This window comes from Malaclemys terrapin, chromosome 5 (genome assembly GCF_027887155.1).
Source record: "Malaclemys terrapin pileata isolate rMalTer1 chromosome 5, rMalTer1.hap1, whole genome shotgun sequence".
NCBI classification, from domain to species: domain Eukaryota; kingdom Metazoa; phylum Chordata; order Testudines; family Emydidae; genus Malaclemys; species Malaclemys terrapin.
Genome location: NC_071509.1, coordinates 2,406,056 through 2,425,977, shown reverse-complemented (window position 1 = coordinate 2,425,977; position 19,922 = coordinate 2,406,056). Strand labels below are relative to the sequence as shown.

Here is a 19,922-nt window from a genome sequence, read left to right as displayed (position 1 = left end):
AGCAGACATTAACTGCTTAACTTGCCACTTAAGGGCAATTGGTGAAGCATTAGTCTTAGATCGATAAGAGTTAACAAGGAAGCAGGACATGCATATTATGCTCCATGCATATTTTACAATTTTGCTCTCTCTGTCCCTTTGTTTAGTTCGTACCCTTTTATCTGTATAAATAAGACTGTTCGAATCTTGCATGGAGGCTCACATTATCTGAATGTATTAGCAGAGCGCTGTGCTAATAAAACAGAGTGGTCTGACAAACTATGAGTCCTGAGTCTAACTTTGACACCCATCCGCCCGTCTCTCCCCTCCACTCCCTCTCCTTCTTTCCCCATCCGCCCACCTCCCCACTCCCCTCCCTCCCTCTCCCCCTCCTTCCCCATCTACCCACCTTCCCAATCCCCTCCCCCTCCTTCCCCCATCCAACCACATCTCCCCTCCGCTCCTCCCCCGCCCCCAACTTCCCCCATCTAACCGCCTCTCGCCTCCCTTCCCCGCCCCATCCTTCCCCCTCTGACCGCCTCTCCCCTACACCCCACCCCCATCCTTCCTCCCTCACCTCCCTGCCCCTCCGCCAGGGCTGCTGTCAGAGGGAGACTCTAACCCAGCAGGCTGCTGAAAGGACCCTCAGGCCAGTTATCAGGGACTCTGCTCAGCGCGAAGGCAGGAGAATGGAGTATGAGGATATCTATGAGAACATGCCGATGACGGAAGCTGCTCCCCAGCCCAAAGGTAAGCACAAGAGGCTGCACCGGACCCTGGACTCCCGCTGGTCTCTCCTTGGCTTTCCCCAGGGCTCAGGGACGGGGGTAAGGGAACCTGTTCCTCCAAGGACAAGGAGCAAATGGAGCTGGAAGTGCTGAGAAAAGGACCAGGCTGTTTTCCTAAAGCTCCCAGCACAAGGGGCCCTTCTCAGTGCTTTGGCTGGGTGACTGGGCAACAAAATGGCAGATGAAATTCAATGTTGATAAAAGCAATGTGATGCACATTGGAAAACATAATCCCAACTATACCTATAACATGATGGGATCTGAATTAGCTGTTTCCACTCAAGAGAGGGATCTTGGAGTCATTGTGGAGAGTTCTCTGAAAACATCCACTCAATGTGCAGTGACAGTCAAAAAAGAATGTTGTGAATCATTAGGAAAGGGACAGATAATAAGACAGAAAATATCATATTGCCTCTATATAAATCCACGGTACACCCACACCTTGAATACTGCGTGCAGATGTGGTCCCCCCATCCCAAAAAAGATATATTGGAATTGGAAATAAATAGGCAGCCAGTTTAAAACAAACAATGCACAGTCAACCTGTGGAACTCCTTGTCAAAGGATGTTGTGAAGGCCAAGATTATAACAGGTTCAAAAAAGACCTAGATGAGTTCATGGCCAATAGGTCCATCATTGGCTGTTAGCCAGGATAGACAGGGATGGTGTCCCTAGCTTCTTTGCCAGAAGCTGGGAATGGGCGACAGGGGCTGGATCACTTGATGATTCCCTGCTCTGTTCACTCCCTCTGGGGCACCTGGCACTGGCCACTCTCAGCAGACAGGACTCTGGGCTGGATGGACCTTTGGTCTGACCCAGTTTGGCCGTTCTTATGTTCTTATGTTTGGTTGGGCAGGTGTCAGCTGAACAAGGGCCTGCTCCGGGGGTTTGTTTATCCCCTTTGGTTTCAGTGCAATCCAGATGCTGTGTGGCAGCTGTTCTGGATTCGAACACATGAAAGACGCCCAGGAAGGGTCTGGAGACAGGCAGGGAGACGGGGCTGATGGAAGTGGAGGGTGCCGCCGTAGGCAGCTGCAGCTACGCACGAGCTCAGCTAGGTTCTCTGCAGCGGCAAAGGAAAACACAAGGGGAAAATGTAGTGTGCGTTGGGTGACAGAGAAGCTCCTCCCAGAATCTGTTTCAGGAAAGGCTGAGAACTGTAAACTCAGTAGATTCGTGAGAGGCAGCTTCACCCTTTGGTTAGCGTGAGAGAAGCCACTTCTGCAATGTAAGGGGATTATCTGGGCATCTGAGTGTTGTCTGCTGGTTCCCATGGGGGAGCGGCGCTAGCTAATGGCTGAGGCCCAGATCAGATAGGGATGGGGTGTGGCAGGCTGAGACTTTCAGGGAGAGGAGAATCTGACAGTCTTGGGTCTCCAAGCAGCTGCCGTTCACCTTGGGGAGACCAAATCCAGACCACACAGAGCACACTTACTTCTGTCTACACATAGATCCTGGCTTGAATGCAGCTCTAGTCTTCTCCCTTTAATGTGCAGGGGAGACACAGTCTTCTGGCTTTGCCCTGTGATTCGCCCCTTGTCTGCCTTGCAGTGAGGAGCCCAGAATCCTGGGGATGGGTTATTAGACAGGGATGCTGGAGAAAGGCCCTTCTGAGCCCACTGCTGCTGTCAGCCCCACTTTTCTCCTGCAAGGAATCATTTTCTCCTCATTTCATTGCCTCATTGTTTTGATATTTCATAAGTTGTTTCAGGCTCCTGTTCTCATTTAAAAATGCTCCTTTGGGCCTGGACTTCACAAGCCCTAAACGTCCCTCTCAAGAAATGCTGAGGCAGGGGGAAAATCCTGCTCCCAGATCTCTCTCACAGGACGCCTGCCTGGCACTAGAGTCACTCCTGATTTAGGGAGGGTCGCTTTTCACATTGGAGTTCAGGTCGGTTCTGAGCTTATTTGGCCTGATTCCGCTGTTGCTGTTAACCACAGTCAGGGAATAGGAGGCTGAGCAGTTATTGGATTTGGGGGATGGAGTTTGCTCGGTCAGTGGCATTTGAGCTGTAACTTTCCATGGATACGTTTCTTCTTCTCCTTCAAGGAAATCCTCCCAAGACACCAGCCCCTTGGCGGCCCAGGGCGGGGGGCATCGTCACTGCTGTCCTTCTCCTCCTGAGTCTTGCCCTGGCCACGTCCCTCCTGGCTGTGACGCTTCTATGTAAGTTCAACTGCAGCTCCAAGCCCAACGTTTGCCAACTTCCATACAGGCCAGCTGCCTCGACTGGGGGGGGGGGGGGGAGGGAAGGGGGCACAACCAAATTTCAGCAGAATATCGACCGTGTTTCCAGTCTGTCCCCCAAATAAATTTCCTACTCCAGGGAGTTCTAATGGAGTTGTAAGATCTTGCCCTGCTGGTTTGATACTAGCACAAACTTTCTAAGTCTAACGATGGTGCAGCACCGGCACAGGTCACCTAGGGAGGCCGTGGAATCCCCATCACGGGAGGTTTTTAAGGACAGGTTAGACACCCGCCTGTCAGGGATGATCTGGGTGTATTTCATCCTGCCTGAGCATCACCTCACTGACTTCAGATCACATGTGTCAGCCCCACATGTTCAACCTGCGCTCTGAGGGTCATGCTGGGTTCTTTCCTGACCACCTATCACCAGTATGAGCCTCAGCCCCAGGTGTCCTCATGACACAATGGAAATGCCCTACGGAGAGACCGGACGGCCCAGTGGTTCGGGCGCTTGTCTGGGGGCTCAGACTGCTGATTTTAATTCCCTGCTCTGCCAAAGAGTCCCTGCCCTGGAGCCAGCAAACAGAGCTGAAAACAGGGAGTTGGAGTGGAGAGCTCTTGGAGGAGAGGGGAGACAAGCCCCTGTTCCTTAGGGGCAGTGAGTGGCACAGACGACGGTGCCTCCCCATGCTGGGGGGCCACAATCTAAAGGGGAGGACACGTGACTGCCCCACGTCTCTTCTGCCCAGCGACCCCCATGCCCAGCCCAGCGCCACCATGCACTCCCAGGCCCACCAGAGTTACCTGTGGGGAGCTCTGTCCTTCTCCCGCTGCGGCTCCCTCCTCCCCCAGCACATTCGGCCGCTCTCCCTGGCAGCCGGGCCGGGGCCAGGAGCAGGAGGGAGCCGCGTCTCATGCAGCTGAAGCTGGTCGCTCCAGGTCACTGCTCTGTGCAGTGCAGCAGCTGCATGAGAGAGTCTGGCTGGAGGCGCGGCGCTGGGTCACCCCCACCAGGGCCCCACTGCTGGCGACAGGGGCCGAGTGATCCGGAAATGTGTCAGTGGGGAAACAGAAATCCAGCTTGCTCGACCCCTGTCCCTGTTAGCCTGGCCTTGACAGGGTAGCCCCCGCCACCTCCCCAACCAGGCTCTCTCAGGCAGCCGCTGCGCTGCACAGAGCAGAGACCCTGAGCGGCCGACATGAGAAGTGGCTGGTCCTGTCCCTTCGACTCCCTGCCTGGGCCTGGCTGCTGCAGCAGAAGAAGGGCAGAGCCTCTCTTCCTCCTTCCCCGCCCCCGACATGCCAAGCAGAAATCGGGGGGGGGGGGGCTTCACCCTGCAACACCCCCTATGCGTCGCCTCTGGCAAGTGGGTTCTTGAGAATTTGCTTGCTGGGTTGTTGTGTTCAGTTTGCAGAGGGTGGTACGCGCAGGGCGCTGAGAGATGCAGAGCCTATGATCACATCAGATTGGGGTGGGGCTTCCCTGGTTAGCCAAGCTGTGGCAAAGAAGCCAGCAAACAATTGGAAACAGGGGAGTTAGAGTGTGAGACTGTAAGGAGAGTTTGGGGGAGGGGCGGTGGCATTCTGTTTTTGTGTTGTGTGGGGTTTTCTTTCTGCTTAACTGGCGCTTAGGCGGGAAGGGTGTGACAGACACAGAGGCAGCAGTGGTAGTGACCCAAGCAATGGAAGAGACAGTAAAGATTACCAGATGTGGAAGCTGCAGGATGTACATGATCCTGGAGCACATACCTGAAAAGAGGTTGTTTGCATGAATTGCCACCTGAGAGAGCTGAAGGATGAGAAGAGCCGAGATTTGTAGATGTAGGTGGAAACTATGGTTGAGTTTTGAAGGGGATTCGAGCAGATGATGGAGGGAAGGCGAGAGGAGGGTGAAGGGAAAACTCAAGACTGGCAGACCGAAGCTGGACTAGAGGACTCAGAAGGTAGACTGCTGGTTGAGTAAAGTGGCCAGTGGAAACGTGATGATGAGAACCGAGTAGAGGAAAAGACCAGCTAGTGAAGGAGAACTAGAGCTCAGGAATAGGTTTGCTGAGTTGGAAAATGAAGAAGACTTGCACCTGGAAGTAGCAAAAGGTGGGAGGGCCTGAAAGAAGAGAAGAGCAACTAGTCCTACAAGAAGACGGGAAGAGTCAATGTACATACCCAGAGTTCGCAGCCCTAGGAGGACAGAGGATGACTTGCAGTAGATCGCAAGGAAGAAGAAAAGACAAGAGGACTTGCATGCAGAAGGAACAGGAGGAAGGCCAGAGAATGGCACCAACACCAGGAAGAAGCAGGTCTACGTGATTGGTGACTTCTTACTAAGAAGAATGGACAGGCCTGGCACCAGAGCTGATCCAGAGAACAGAAGGGTGAGCTGTCTGCTGGGAGGTAAGTTATGGGATGTGGACCTAAGGCTGAAGAGGATCGTAATGTAACCAAATGTTACAGGGACAACAGAAACATGGTGGAATAGTAGCCAGGACTGGAGTACGGACAATGAAGAGTATGTGCTGTTCAGGAAAGACAGAAATGAAGGTAAAGGTAGTGCAGTTGCATTGTATATTGATGTAAGCAGAGTCAGAATGGGCTCTACCCTGACATCTGGTGGTGAGCTGTGGAGAAGGACTTCAGGGGCTGATCTCGTTTGCATGGGGACACCCGCCCTGCCTAGCATGATGGACTGCTGGTCTAAATGGTCACTTTGGCTGCTGTGGGATCCCCAGTCTCTTTGTTATTGGGCAGGAGTAATGAAGTGTTGTTATGCTGGTGAATCAAGGACAGTAGACCTTTTATGACGGAGGGACTCGCCCTCAATCAAGTAGCACTCGCAAGGCAAGGTACATGGGTTCCAAAACCCTGTGCATGGACAGAGGCTGGGGCCAGGTGTTTGTACCCAGTAGGATGAGTCCTGTCTGAGGGCCCTAAACAGCACTTTGTCTCCTCTGTCCATGGTGTAATAACAGAGCTAATTTTGACTCCATCTGGAGTCTTGACATATGCTGCAGAGCTGAATTCACTGATACCTAGATCTCAGCATTAGATCTACTTTGGGCTAGTGGTGCACCAGCCCTGAGGCTCCCCTACTAACAGCTGAAGTTACTAAGAGCTGAAATCACTGAGAGTTGTGTTAAGTAGTGGGGGGACCTGAAGACATATTGGTGAGCGGGTAGCCGGATGGCTCGTGGAGAGGAGTGGCTAGCAGGACAGCTGGCAGAGAGGAGTGGACCATGGTGAAAACTACAGGAGAACCCCACCGAGAGGCGTGGCAATCGGTTGTTGGCACGAGCAGCAGAGCACGTAAGGTGCCCCCCCATATGCTGACCTGAATTTGATGGGTTAGTTTTTATGGCTTGCCACTGATCGCATCCGACCAGAAGATTCATAGGTTCTTATCCAATTCAGACTACAGAGTCCTAAAACTCAGAGAGTTCTGTTTTGGGAGAGGATTCTCGGGGTGCTTGGCAAGAACACATACACTGAGAACAATACCAAATTGATAAAATCTTTATTGCCATTAACAGAAAAATAAGGAATGCAATGAAACTTATAACTGCAAAATAGTAAAAGTATTCCAAAACTCCTGGTGGTAACATTTCTATTATAAGTAACTTAACCTAGCATACTCACACCCTTCCTTGAGAACCCAGTAATAGGAGGTGAAGGACCAGCCTCACTCCTGGCATGCCTGATTACACGATGGTGCTGGCTTCCCCCATGGTTAGGAATGTTGAGTGGTTATACTACACTGCACAAGCTGAGCTGATAGTGTGATAGAAGATAGACTAGATAGATAGAAGAAGACAAGAACTAACTCCAAAGCAGCTACAAGAAGAAAGTTTAAGAAAAGAACTAACTAAGAAGCTCCCCCAAGAACTCACTTACAAGGTATTTTATAGGATCCTGACCTATGTAATTCAGGCCCAACCTACTATACCCAAATCTTGTTTCCGTACCCTAAGAAATTTATGGGGACCCTTCTCCTATAGGTTGGTGGGTTATGACACTTACTTTCTAAATAGATTAATAAGTATTATCTCACTCCAAAACTGCCAGCCTAGGCTATCATGATGACCTCAAGTTGTGGTGTACCTGCAGTTACCAACCAGTTGTAGAAGCCGGATAAAACTAATTCTACTTTTTGCTATACAGCAGATCTTCCAGATCTTACAGGCCGATAGGCTTCTTCCATTTCAGCAAAACGTATTATTAGGAAACACGTGCCTCAACACATCCTAGATTCCAAGGAATTAATACTGATAAAATATAAGAATAAAATGGATTAATTTCAACAAAAGAAACATTAATTCATACAGCTGGGTGGATTCGTAGGGTATAACAGCTAGCAAAATAATCCTATGGGTTACACAACTAGCGGAGAGGAGTGCCTAACAGGACGGCTGGCGGAGAGGAGTGGCCTGCGGTGAAGACTGCAGCAGAACCCCACGGAGAGGCGTGGCAGTCGGCCATCGACACAAGCAGCAGAGCATGTAGGTGGCCCCCATACCTCCTCCCCTTCCACCCAGACTGGGAGGTAAACTCTGCAGATGAACTTCTGAACTCTGGGGGGGCTGCACTGACCAAGGACAAAAACTGTGGATGTGGGAGGGGCTGCACTGAGTTGCTGGATTCAAGAACCAAAGGGAGAAGGACACGGCCCCATCTGCTTGGGGGTGGGTCTTCTAGTTTATGGTTTGTGTTTATGAACCCTAGTTGTGGTGTTTTAATGCTGAGTTGTTTACCTCATGTTATTAAAGATTTTTGCTACACCGACTCTGTGCTTGTGAGAGGGGAAGTATTTCCTCCTTGAGGCACCCAGGGGTGTGTGTGTAATTTCCTAGGTCACTGGGTGGGGGTTCGAGCCGGTTTTGCATTGTATTGTTGAAAGGGAACCCCTATGTACTGAACCCGGCCCTTGCTGCTGTCAACTCGGCCTGGCAGAAGGGTTACATTAATGATGAGATAGACTGATAGTAAAGAAATTAGGAGTGCTGGAACAGATAAATCAGAGACTGTTTGGGCCAAAATCACTTTGGGGAAGAAAGCTTCCGGAGGCTCCCCTGAGATAGTGCTTGGGGTCTGCTACAGACCCCCAGGATCCTATGCGGATATGGATAGAGACCTCCAGAATACCTTTAATGAAATATATACTCCTGGGGGCTGTGTGATTATGGGAGACATTAATTTCCCAGGTATAGATCGGAGGACAAGTGCTAATCAGAATGGTAGGGCCCTACACTTTGCTGGGTGTGAGAACTGACAGATTTCTTCACCAGATAGTCACCAAACCAAGAAGAGGTGATGCCATTTTAGATTGAGTGTTGGTGAGTAGGGAGGACCTCCAGAGAAGAGCTGGTTGTAGGGGACAACCTTGGTTTGCGTGATCATAAGCTAATTCAGTGTCAACTAAATGGAAGGATAAACAAAACTAAGTCTGCAACCAGGGGCCTTGATTTCAAAATGGGAAACTTTAAAATATTAAGGCAATTAACTAGGGGAATGGACTCAGATGAAGCACTCAAGGATCTGAAAGAGGGTGAGGCTTGGAATTACTTTCAGTCAAAGTTGCAGAAGCTCTCTGAAGCCTGCATCCCAAGCAAGGGGAAAAACTTCCTAGGGAGGGTTGCAGACCAGGCTGGATGAACAAGCATCTCACACAGGTGATTAAGAGAAAGCAGAAATCCTACAAGGAATGGAAGATGGGATGGATCACCAAGGAAAGCTACCTCTTGGAGATCAGAAAGTGCAGGGAAAAGTGACAACTGCCAAGAGCCAAGCAGAGCTGGACCTTGCAAAGGGAATTAAAACCAACAGTAAATGGTTCTGTAGCCATATAAAAAAATAGGGACTGCCCAACACGGAGGATGTGTTGGAGATTGAAGATAATCTAGGCATGGGCAAATGCCTAAACAAATACTTTGTCTCCGTTTTTAATAAAGGGAATAGATAGTTTAGGAGTAGTGGCAGGCTGGCTAAAGGGAACGAGGATATGGAAGTAGAAATTACCACATCTGTGGTGGAAGTCAAACTCGAACAGCTTAATAGGACCAAACTGGGGGGCCTGGATAATCGCCATCCGAGAATATTAAAGGAACTGGCATATGAAATTGAAAGCCCACCAGCATGGATTTTTAGTGAATCCATAAACTCAGGGGTCAGACCCAGTGACTGGAGAATTGCTAATGGAGTTCCTATTTTTTAGAAACAGGAAAGAAGTGAGCCAGGAAACTACAGACGTTTTAGTTTAACCTCAATTGTATGCTCGGTCTTCGAACAAATTTGGAAGTAGAAAGTAGTTAGGGCAGGGGCGGGCAAACTACGGCCCGCGGGCTGGATCTGCCCCCTCAGGGCTTTGGATCTGGCCCGCGGGATTGCCCCACGTGGTGCCGCAGGCCTCGTGCCGCTCCGGGAAGCAGCCGGCACCACGTCCCTGCAGCCCCTGGGCCGGGGGGGGCGGTCAGAGAGCTCCGTGTGTTGCTCTTGTCTGTGGGTACCTCCCCCGAAGCTCCCATTGGCTGGGAACAGGGAACCGCAGCCATTGGGAGCTTCGGGGGAGGTACCCACAGGCAAGGGCACTACACGGAGCTCTCTACCCCCCCTTCCCCGGGGGCCGCAGGAACATGGTGCCGTCTGCCTCCCAGAGCGGCACGGGGCCGGGGCCACGGCAGGCAGGAAGGGAGCCTGCCCTGGCCCCAGTGCACGCCACTGCCACCCCGGAGCTGCTCCAGGTAAGTGGTGCTGGGCCGAAGCCCGAACCCCTCCTGCACCCCGCACCCCAACCCCCTGCCCTGAGCCCCCTGCCACACCCGTCCCGCACCCAACCCCCTGCCCTGAACCCCCTGCTGCACTCTGCGCCCCTCCTGCACCCAACTGCCTGCCCTGAGACCCCTGCCACACCCCTCCCGCATCTCAACCCCCTGCCCCAGCCCTGCAAGCAATTTCCCCACCCAGATGTGGCCCTCGGGCCAAAATGTTTGCCCACCCCTGAGTTAGGGGCATAGAGGTTAACAGTAAATGGGATAAAATACAACACGGTTTTACAGAAGATAGCTCTTTCAAGACCAACCTTCTTTTTCTTTGAGAAGGTAACTGATTTTTTTAGACAATGGAAATGGAGCAGATCTCATCTCTCTGGATTTCAGGACACTTGATACAGTTCCACATGGGAAATTATGAGTCAAATTGGAGAAGATGGGGGTTAATATTGCTGTTAATCTCTACGTGCATGACCTTGCATTTTGCACTACTGAATTTCATCCCATTTCTACTACTCCAGGTTTCAAGGTCGTCCAGCTCTACTCATATGATATTCCGGTCCTCCTCCACGCTGGCAATACCTCCCAACTCTGTGTCATCTGCAGATTTCATTAGCGCACTCCCCCTTTTTGTGCCAAGGTCTTTAATGAAAACGTTAAATCAGATTTATCCCAAGGCCGATCCCTGAGGAACTCCACTAGTAACCTCCCTCCAGCCTGAGAGTTCACCTTTGAGCATGACCCGTTGTAGTCTCCCATTTAACCGGGTCCTGATCCACCTTTCAATGGGGTCAGATTGGCAGAGACCCTGAGGTTTATTTCCTCTGCAGCCTGGGGCACGGGTCACTTGCAGGTTTGAACGAGTGTAAATGGTGGACTCTCTGTCACTTGAAGTCTTTCAATCAGTGACTCAGCCAGAGGTTATGGGCCTGTTACAGGAGTGGGTGGGTGAGGTTCTGTGGCCTGCAGGAGGTCAGATTATGATCATGATGGGCCCTTCTGGCTGTAAGGTCTATGAGACCTGTCTCTGCCTCAGTTCCCCACCTGTAAAACGGGGGGAGGAGACTTCCCTACTTCACAGGGGTGTCGTGTGACATTAAATATCTTATTAAAGCCTGTGAGGTGCTCAGATACTGCAGTGAAAGGACCCAGAGACAGACGACGGATCATAGAATCATAGAATATCAGGGTTGGAAGGGACCTCAGGAGGTCATCTAGTCCAACCCCCTGCTCAAAGCAGGACCAATTCCCAACTAAATCATCCCAGCCAGGGCTTTGTCAAGCCGGGCCTTAAAAACTTCTAAGGAAGGACATTCCAGCACCTCCCTAGGAAACTCATTCCAGTGCTTCACCACCCTCCTAGTGAAATAGTTTTTCCTGATATCCAACCTAGACCTCCCCCACTGCAACTTGAGACCATTGCTCCTTGTTCTGTCATCTGCCACCACTGAGAATAGCCGAGCTCCATCCTCTTTGGAACCCCCCTTCAGGTAGTTGAAGGCTGCTATCAAATCCCCCCTCATTCTTCTCTTCTGGAGACTAAACAATCCCCGTTCCCTCAGCCTCTCCTCATAAGTCATGTGCTCCAGACCCCTAATCATTTTTGTTGCCCTCCATTGGACTCTTTCCAATTTTTCCACATCCTTCTTGTAGTGTGGGGCCCAAAACTGGACACAGTATTCCAGATGAAGCCTCACCAATGTCGAATAAAGGGGAACGATCACGTTCCTCGATCTGCTGGCAATGCCCCTACTTATACAGCCCAAAATGCCATTAGCCTTCTTGGTAAGAAGAGCACACTCTTGACTCACCCGCGTCTGATCGCGGGAAAGGTTCTGCAGACAGCACTTAGATCACAAGTCTCTTGATGATGCAGAAGCTGGAAGAGAAGCTGGCTCCCCGGAGCATCGCCGTGTTGGCCCTGCAGCGCTAAGGGGAGTGAAGGCTGATTTTTAGGGACAGATGCTCTGCAGGTGTCAATCGAAGTAGCTCCTCTGAAGTCAGATTGACACCATCTGAGCAGCTGGCCAATAGTCCTGCAAGCCCAGATCCTCAGAGGCATTTGGGCTCCTGGTTTCCATTGGAATCACTGGGAGTTTGGGGCCTGAACACCTCTAAGGGTCTGGGGCTACAGTTAGGAGACAGGCCCCTGAGACACACCAGGAGCGGAGCTGTCAGGATTGTTAATAAGCACTTGGACGGCCACAGAGCCCAGAAGCTGCACTCAGTTCCTGCTTTCCATAGCGCTAGGTGCTGCACAAACACACAGGAAAATGAGGTCATAGAATCACACAACCATCGGGTGAGAAGGGACCGCAGGGGCATCTAGTCTAACCCCTGCCAAGATGCAGGATTTGTTGTGTCTGACCCATCCCAGACAGACGGCTCCAGCCTCCTTTTGAAAACCTCCAGTGAAGGAGCTTCCACAACCCCCCGAGGCGTCTGTTCCATCCAGGGCCGGCTCCAGGCACCAGCTTGTCAAGCAGGCGCTTGGGGCGGCCACTCCGGAGAGCGACGGCACGTCCAGCTATTCGGCGGCAATTCGGCAGACGGTCCCTCACTCCGGCTTGGAGCGAAGGACCTCCCGCCAAATTGCTGCCGCAGATCGCGATCGCAATTGCGATCGCGGCTTTTTTTTTTTTTTTGGCTGCTTGGGGTGGCCAAAACCCTGGAGCCGGCCCTGGTTCCATCGTCCTGCTGGTCTGATAGTGAGGAAGCTTTTCCTGAGATTTAATCCCAATCTGCTCTGCTGGAGTTTGTAGCTCCCTGCTCCAAAGAGCTGACGCCCTACGTTAACACGGTGTAACATACACCAGGAGAGAGCCCCGAACGGGGCCTTGGCTTTGCCTGTGTCCCTCCTCGGGAGGGAAGGTTTCCAAGATTAAAATGAAAGAACTCATAGAGAACAGGCTCGCACTCAGAGCATATTCCTTCCCCGGGCCTGGCTGGTCTCCAGCCGCAGTTCAGTTCGGTCGCTGACCTGCAGACATGTGATTTCTAGATCTCCGGGCACAGAGCAAGCTGCAAGCGGTTGAAGAAGCGGTGCAGAAGCTCCAAGTCTTTCTGCAGCCTGACAACGCCTCGGATGCGTCAGCAAAGGGATCGGACAGTAAGTCGCAGGACGAGGGTCTTAGGCATCAGGGTCGGCTCCCCTCCCTTGGCCTGGAAGCTGAGCACTCTCCGGCCTATAGGGATGGTGGGTACCTGGCATCCACCTACTCCCCTCCATAGACGTCCCTGCCAGGTGGTCCCAGCCCCCGTCTAATGAGCTGCTGCTCTTCCCATTCCTCTGCCAACGGAGGCTCTGTTCCCAGGGACGGGCGGCTGCTCCAGCTTCCCTCCTAGCTCCCTTCCTGGCAGTGGCAGGCTGGCTGCATCCGCCCCACGCTCCTAAGCAGGGTGACTAGTGGTCACATCTTCTGTCCTTTCCCTGTTGCTCCCTTCGCTCCAGAGTTTTCACCATGGCCCTGTATTGTCAGGATTGCATTCGCGGGACAGACGGATGCAGCTCATGAGACACACAGGGCTGAGTTCAGACCCTGGTGTAAGCAGGACGTCAGTGGAGCTGCACTCGTGGGTCTCAATTCCCCCCCAGTCCCTGAGCCCGTCCTATGCAGCTCCAATAATTTGGGTAACAGCCACAGTCCCATTGCTGGAGGCAGAGCGCCCCCTTGTGGCCACGTCTCACAACGCTCTGTCTGTCTGGCCCAGGGCTGCACATACAAACCGGTCCATGGATCAGGTTATTCAGCGTCCAATCAGAAGATGGGCCTGAACTAAAGCCCGGCACAGAACACGCCGGAAAGCTGGGCTGTTCAAAATCCCAGCCTGGAGCCCAGGGCCATGGCTTGAGTCCAGGGATGTTCTTACAGCCCCAGCTCTGCCCCATGCTGCAGGTGACCCACTCACAGCCACAAGGTGGGAGCGATTGGGAAGAGGAGGCTGGGGAGATTGGGGGGACAGGGCTAGAATTCAGGAGAGCTGGGGTCACTTCCCAGCTCCACTGCAAACTTCCTGTGTGATCTTGGGCACATCTCCCTGCACCTCAGTTCCCCAGCAGGAAAATCATCCTTTATTTCTCCCACCTAGAGTCCATTTTGACTGTGAGCTGTTGAGAGCAGGGACTGTCCCCTCCTGTCCGTACAGCGCCTGGCACACAGGGGCCTGCAGGTGCTGCTCTACCACACGTGCTGACAATCAAGTGTTCTGCATCTCCACTGAAGTCGCTGTGACTTTCTTCTAGGTCTGCAGCTACTGGATGAAGCGCAGGCAGGAGTCCGGATGCTGAAAGCCCAGCTGGGTAATGTCAGTGCAGCACGAGGAGCAGTGCAAGATGGCTGCAGTAAGTACTAGCTGCAGTGCTGGCTGGTGCCATTTCTCCTGGTGCTGAGGATAAACGGAGGATTTCAGGCTCCAGGGCTGACAGCGCAGCGCCTTTCACCAGCACCGAGTTCTCTTCCATTAAAAATCACCGGTGGCTGCACCTGGGCCCAGACCGTGGTGATCTGTGTGGAGTTAAATTACACCCTGGGCCTCGTTAGCCTAATGGGAGCACCCAGCTACCAGCTCTTCTTAGATGCTCCAAACCCGTCAGGTCACAGGCAAAAAGTGATACTGGCATTTCAGCGTATGGGGCGTTACTTTCAGACCCATCACTGAGCCAGCGCCCCCGGCAGGGTGTTGGGCGAGATGCCAAAGTGAAAAGACCCGAGACCTTCACCACTTATGATCATTGAAAGATGTTGATACAGAACCAGGGGATGTTCCACCTTGGGCAGCTACATTCCCCATCCTGAATTCCCCCTGCCAGTTCAGCTGAACAGTGAGTCTCCCCTTTCCCATTACAGCCGTGCTGCTCTGCACTGGGACCAGCGCCCATGCTCCAGCCCAGATGCAGGTGCATTTCAGTGCTGGGGGAGTGACCCCGTGGTGTCTGCTTTCTCCAGCGCTCTTTGGGATCCATCATGTAGCCACAAAAGTTACTTATTGTGATGCTGGAGTATCAGGATTCAGAAGTTCCCTGAGCTTGGGGCAGCTGAAGGGCAGGGGAAATGCAGCAGTAGAAACCCTGAGCTCCCTGCGTGTGTCCCTGTGACTTTAGCCCGGGCGTCTCACCTCAGTCTCTGCTCCTAGGTGACGTGTGGAAAAAGCTCTCCAGAGGCTGGAGGTTTTACGATGGGAACTTTTATTACTTTTCACAAGAAAGGACGTCGTGGGATGAGGCCGAGCGGTTCTGTGTGTCTCAGGATTTGCACCTGACCTCTGTCTCCTCCGAGGCAGAACAGGTGAGTGCAGGAAGCTCCTAGGGGCTTGGACAATGGGTCAGTGCCTTGTTTCATACCAGAAGGAGATGGAAGGTGGCAGCTGAGGTTGGAAACCATCGGAGAGGATGCCAAGCCTTGGAACCTCACTCTGGGGATTCACCCATCACTTTAAAAGCAGAGATGGGCAGACAAACAGTGCCAGGATCTGGATTTCCCAGAGTCTGGGGTTCTGAGGGAGGGAGGTTTGGGGTCAGGCTCATTTCTGATTTTCCCTACTTCCAATGTAGCATTTCCTGCAAACCCAATGACCTTTTCCAGTGAGCACGTTTTGATCCCTCTCCCCAGTCCTGAGCTCCTGCTGGACAATCTAGAAACCTCTGTCTGGAAGGCTTGTGTGCAAGGGGCCATGTGCCTCTCAGAGAATCCTCTCTCCCCACGTGCCCACTGTAGCCCTCACCCCAGGCCTCTGGGGCACTTTCGGAGGAGGAAAATCCCACCCTCCGGCAGGGCTAGACTTTGCACCCAGTTCTCTGCTCTGAGCTTTGTCTCCTCCAAGGGCAGGGCGCTGGTGTGAACTCTGAGGTCCGTCAGTCACTGCCGCAGCCCAGCTCTGAGGGGCTGTGGGGGGAGTGTTCTGAGACAGGTCGCTGCTGGTAGCCCCAGGCAGATACAGATGCAGACACAGACACAGAGATGCTCCAGGACTCCCTCAGGGTCTCCCAGCTAGTCACTGTCAGCGTCTGGGGGCAGGGCACCATGTCTCCCGCTGCCCAGTGCCCAGCTCACACCACCAGACGCCCTTTCCTCTCCCCCAAATCTGTTCAGCCCAGACAGCTCCGGCTGCATCCTGCAGCCTCTCTTGGGTGACCTGGACATGCTGCAAACTGTGTTGTGCAGGAGTTTCTCTCCAAGGAGACCAAGGGAGAAGGTCACTGGATTGGTCTCACTGACTGGGGGACAGAAGGCAGCTGGCGCTGGGTGGATGGCACAGACTACAGAGCAGACGCAAGCAGGGGGTGAGTAAAGCTTGAGAGAAGTGATTATTTGTTACACGTTTGGTCACAGGCGCCTTCGGGCAGCGTCTGTACGGCCCCTGGTGTCTATGCAGCACCCGGCACAGTGGGCCCGATCCTGATGGAGGCCCCCGGGCGCTGCCACAACAGCAATGAATCCTCTCAGGAATTTCTGCTAATGCCCCTTTGCTCAGAGCAGGAGCCTAAACACGGAGCGTGTGTTCAGTGCCACTGAGACCCAGGGCCAGAGCCTCCCCTGGGGTAACTCGGCATTGATTTGAATGAGCCACAGGGATTTACACCAGCTGAGGATCTGGCCCCAAGTCAACTCAGTACAGCCAGGTGAGTCTGGAGTGAGCGGCAGGTTCACGCTCTCCTTGGGATTGCATTGCGCTCTCCCCTCTGTCAGGCTGGGGAAGGGGAGGCTGTGCGGCCGGGGACATGGCCGGAGCCAGCTGCAGTCGGTGCAGTGACCTCAGTGGGCTGTGGACGAGGCCCATAAGCAGGGCCCTGGAGAAGTTAATGACTGACCCCCGCTGCCCTCTCTTCCCGTTCCTGCGTTCCCATCTCGGGGGTGCCTGGGACGTGCTGTGCCACGTGCTTTGGTTCTGGGCACTGAGATCGGAGTTGCTGCTGTCAGCATTTGGAGCCACAGACTGACTTGGGCTCTTTGCTGGCCTGTCAGGCGCAGGGCCATTGCTACCCCCAGCCGTCAGAAGCCCTTCGTTACCATGGCCACAAGAGCTGTAGAGAACTCTGAGGGGTGGCCGCGGGGTGGATCGATTCACCGCGTCATTGCTGGGTGTCTTGGTCCCCTGCCAACCACAGAGTCCACAGAGCAGAACTGAGCTCAGGAATTGGCTGTGGTTCTCCCTTGAGACATTAACACTCTGATCTGTAGGTTCTGGTCGCAGAATCAGCCAGACAACTGGGATCAGGGGACAGAAGGCCGAGAAGACTGTGTTGAGACCCGCACATTGGAGCTGAAGCGGTGGAATGATGCCAACTGCACTCTGCCTTCTAAGTGGATTTGTAAGCAGGCCCATGGACAGGCTGGGCTGTGACATGCAGGTCCCAGCACCTCAGAAAGCGCCTTAATTTACAAGCTATGGAGCATGTTTTCCAGACACCTGCCGATGAGGAGCCCTGTGCACTGGAGGGGGGGCGCATGGGATGTGCATCGCAGGGACGCTTTGTCTTGGTGTGATATTTGTGGCTATAGCAGAGACAGCTGCCTTATGCCGCTCAGTGTGGCTGGCTCTGTAATTTGTATGTTTCCTGGTCTGTCACTGAATAAAGTCCTTGGCTCATGGAGTTATTGTTTCACAATCACCCAATAAATAATGATTTGCTTGACTTGAATTTCTAATTTTTGCACCTTTGGATCAGATGTTATGATGATGTCAGAACCATTTATACATACATTTAAAATGTCTACTTGTATGTGGTAAGCAAGATACGTTGCAAAATATTTTTGTTCCACCGGGGAGATAAATCCAGTCTCAGCTGGGACACCAACTTCAACAGGTCTTCGAATTCTCCTATTCCTGACCCGCTGTGCCATGTATCAAAATATATCTGTCCCTTCCAACCCAACAGGAGCAGTAGCTCCCAAACTGTCACTTCCTTGAAAGGACTCAATCTGTTGTTTTTCTGCATCTCAGGCTCTTCCTCCAAGACTTGTAATATTTATTTCCAAGGGCTTTTAGTACTGGGAGAAAGATGACAGCCCTGCGGATTGATGTCTACAGCAGGTAGCTCTGCTGATGGACCTCTACCAACATCCCCCCTCCTCACTGGAGATGGGGCAGCTCCATCTCTGAGACCCATCCAGTTCTTAACCAATAAGCTACCAATAACGGTGGTTTGGGGGCACCTCTCTACTGGGACCATGAGATTCTTTCCACAGAAGATGATGAACAGCAACCAGCTGGCAACAACCTTCAGCCATTACCTGCTGGAGTGGATTTTAATTGTTGACCTAGCTGCAGGGCCGGTGCATCCACTAGGCAAACTAGGCAGTCACCTAGGGCACCAAGATTTGAGGGCACCAAAAAGCGGTGCCCAAAATGTCTGAGATGTTCACCCAGCACCGGCTAAATGTGTAAACCTCTTTGAAATTAATAAATTATCAAGCCGAATATGTATTAAATATAATGAACAATGCCGTATTATGCAGTATTCATTTTTTAAAGTTTATAATAAGCGATGCTCTGGGGTTGGGGGTGGGGGTGGGAGGCACAAGGTGGAAGTTTTGCCTAGGGCGCAAAATATTCTTGCACCGATGTGAAATTCTCTAGGCAGTTACCACTTGCCCAAGTCAGCCTGGCCCTGGGTGAGTTGCCCTGCTACTGGTAATGCGTCTTACGTAGATTCCAAGGCTAGAAGGGACCATTGTGATCATCTAGTCTGTCCTCCTGTATAACACCGGCCAGAGACTGTCACCCAGTGACCCTCCATAGAGCCCATAGCTTGTGGTTGAGCTACAGCACGGATTCTAAAGAGCCATCCAATCTTGATTTAAAGATGTCAAGAGATGGAGAATCCACCACATTGCTCAGTAAGTTGTTCCAATGGTTAATTGCTTCTCCATATTCAGCATTAACTAAGCTCTGAGATGACGGAACTGGAGTCAGAGTTCTTTAAAATACTCACATATTTTTGCTATTGTGTCCATATGAAAGTAAAACAGAACAGCAAGTGAAGTCGACAGCACAGGTACCAAAAACTGCCCAATAAACAAAGAAGTGCCCATTTCAGACACATTTGAAAGGAAAAAAAGTTATTCTAAATTGGGCTGACCCTCATCCCAGCTATGCCCAACCTGCCCAGAACCTGCCCCAATAGCCAGAAGGCCATTAAAAGCATCCCCACGATTTTTGGAAGGGACAATGTCATGACACACGCCTTAAGGCTGCAACCCTCAGGCCAGGCTGCAATTAGATGGGGAAAAGAATCCTGAGCTGGGTTTATATGCTGGGGGTCGGATTCTGGTCTCTCAGACACAGGAGTAACTGAAGACAATAGAATGAGACTGGTGTGAGAACAGAACCCGGCCCTTGCTTTTCAAAGTAATAGCCCAGTGCCAAAGCCAGCACGACTGTGTCTTGACAGCAGAGTGAGTCTTCTGCATCCCGTGGAAATTCTCTCTTGAGGATGTGCTGAGAGCTGAAGCAGTAACTGCTTTCCTTCGGGACAGGGGAGGGGCTAGTTTCCTTAAAAGGCCGGGAATTAGATTGGAAATTGGTTGTATTTGGCGTCGGGTGACCATATTTCCCAGATAAAAGAATGTTATTGTCTCAGTGGAGAATCAAAGCCACTTTCTGAGCTGGGTTCTGCTGCGCAGACTCTGTTGTGAGCAGCGGACGAAGTTCCCCAGAAACAATGTGGCAAAACCTTCTGCCCCTTTATCTGCCCATTGCAGAGCTCGCTGGGATGAAATTCAATAGTGCACATGCAAGGTCATGCACTTAGGGACTAACAACAACATTAATCCCCATCTTCTCCAATTTGATTCATAATTCCCCATGTGGAACTGTATCAAATGCCACTGAAATCCAGATAGATGAGATCTGCTGCATTGCCTTTGTCTGAAAAATCAGTTATCGTCTCAAAGAAAGAGATCAGGTTGGTTTGGCACGATCTACCTTTTGTAAAACGGTGTTGTATTTTATCCCAATCACTGTTTACCTCTATGTCCCTAACTACTTTCTCCTTCCAAATTTGTTCTAAAACTATGCATCCAATTGAGGTCAGACTAACAGGCCTGTAGTTTCCTGGGTCACTTTTTCCCCTTTCTTAAAAATAGGTAGGATGTGAACAATTCTCCAGTCACAGGGCACAACCGCCGCATTTATGGATTCATTAAAAATCCTTGCTATTGGGCTTGCAGTTGGAAGTTCCTTTAATAGTCTTGGATGTGGATTATTTGGACC

At 51.9% G+C, this 19,922-nt stretch overlaps 1 protein-coding gene and 1 long non-coding RNA gene across 2 annotated transcripts; both read left to right on the top strand.

Annotated features, from left to right (window-relative positions):
- Window positions 1-604: 604 nt before the first annotated feature.
- LOC128837941 (C-type lectin domain family 4 member K-like) lies at window positions 605-15,487 on the top strand. The gene is made up of 5 exons (XM_054029643.1): window positions 605-729; window positions 12,712-12,819; window positions 13,954-14,052; window positions 14,844-14,995; window positions 15,425-15,487. The coding sequence occupies exons 1-5, from the start codon at window positions 669-671 to the stop codon at window positions 15,485-15,487; spliced, it is 483 nt and encodes a 160-aa protein (XP_053885618.1). The 5' UTR covers window positions 605-668.
- Window positions 15,488-15,495: 8 nt separating this feature from the next.
- LOC128838374 (uncharacterized) lies at window positions 15,496-17,343 on the top strand. Its single transcript, XR_008445169.1, has 2 exons — window positions 15,496-15,990; window positions 16,889-17,343. It is a non-coding gene; the product is annotated as an uncharacterized LOC128838374 (long non-coding RNA).
- Window positions 17,344-19,922: the final 2,579 nt, after the last annotated feature.

Bases quoted from the DNA above. Each gene is read 5' to 3' on its own strand.
- LOC128837941 (XM_054029643.1), top strand. From the start codon at position 669: ATGGAGTATGAGGATATCTATGAGAACATGCCGATGACGGAAGCTGCT. The intron at 12,820-13,953 runs GTAAGTCGCAGG...ACTTTCTTCTAG, and splicing joins GTCAGCAAAGGGATCGGACA to GTCTGCAGCTACTGGATGAA. The intron at 14,053-14,843 runs GTAAGTACTAGC...CTCTGCTCCTAG, and splicing joins AGCAGTGCAAGATGGCTGCA to GTGACGTGTGGAAAAAGCTC.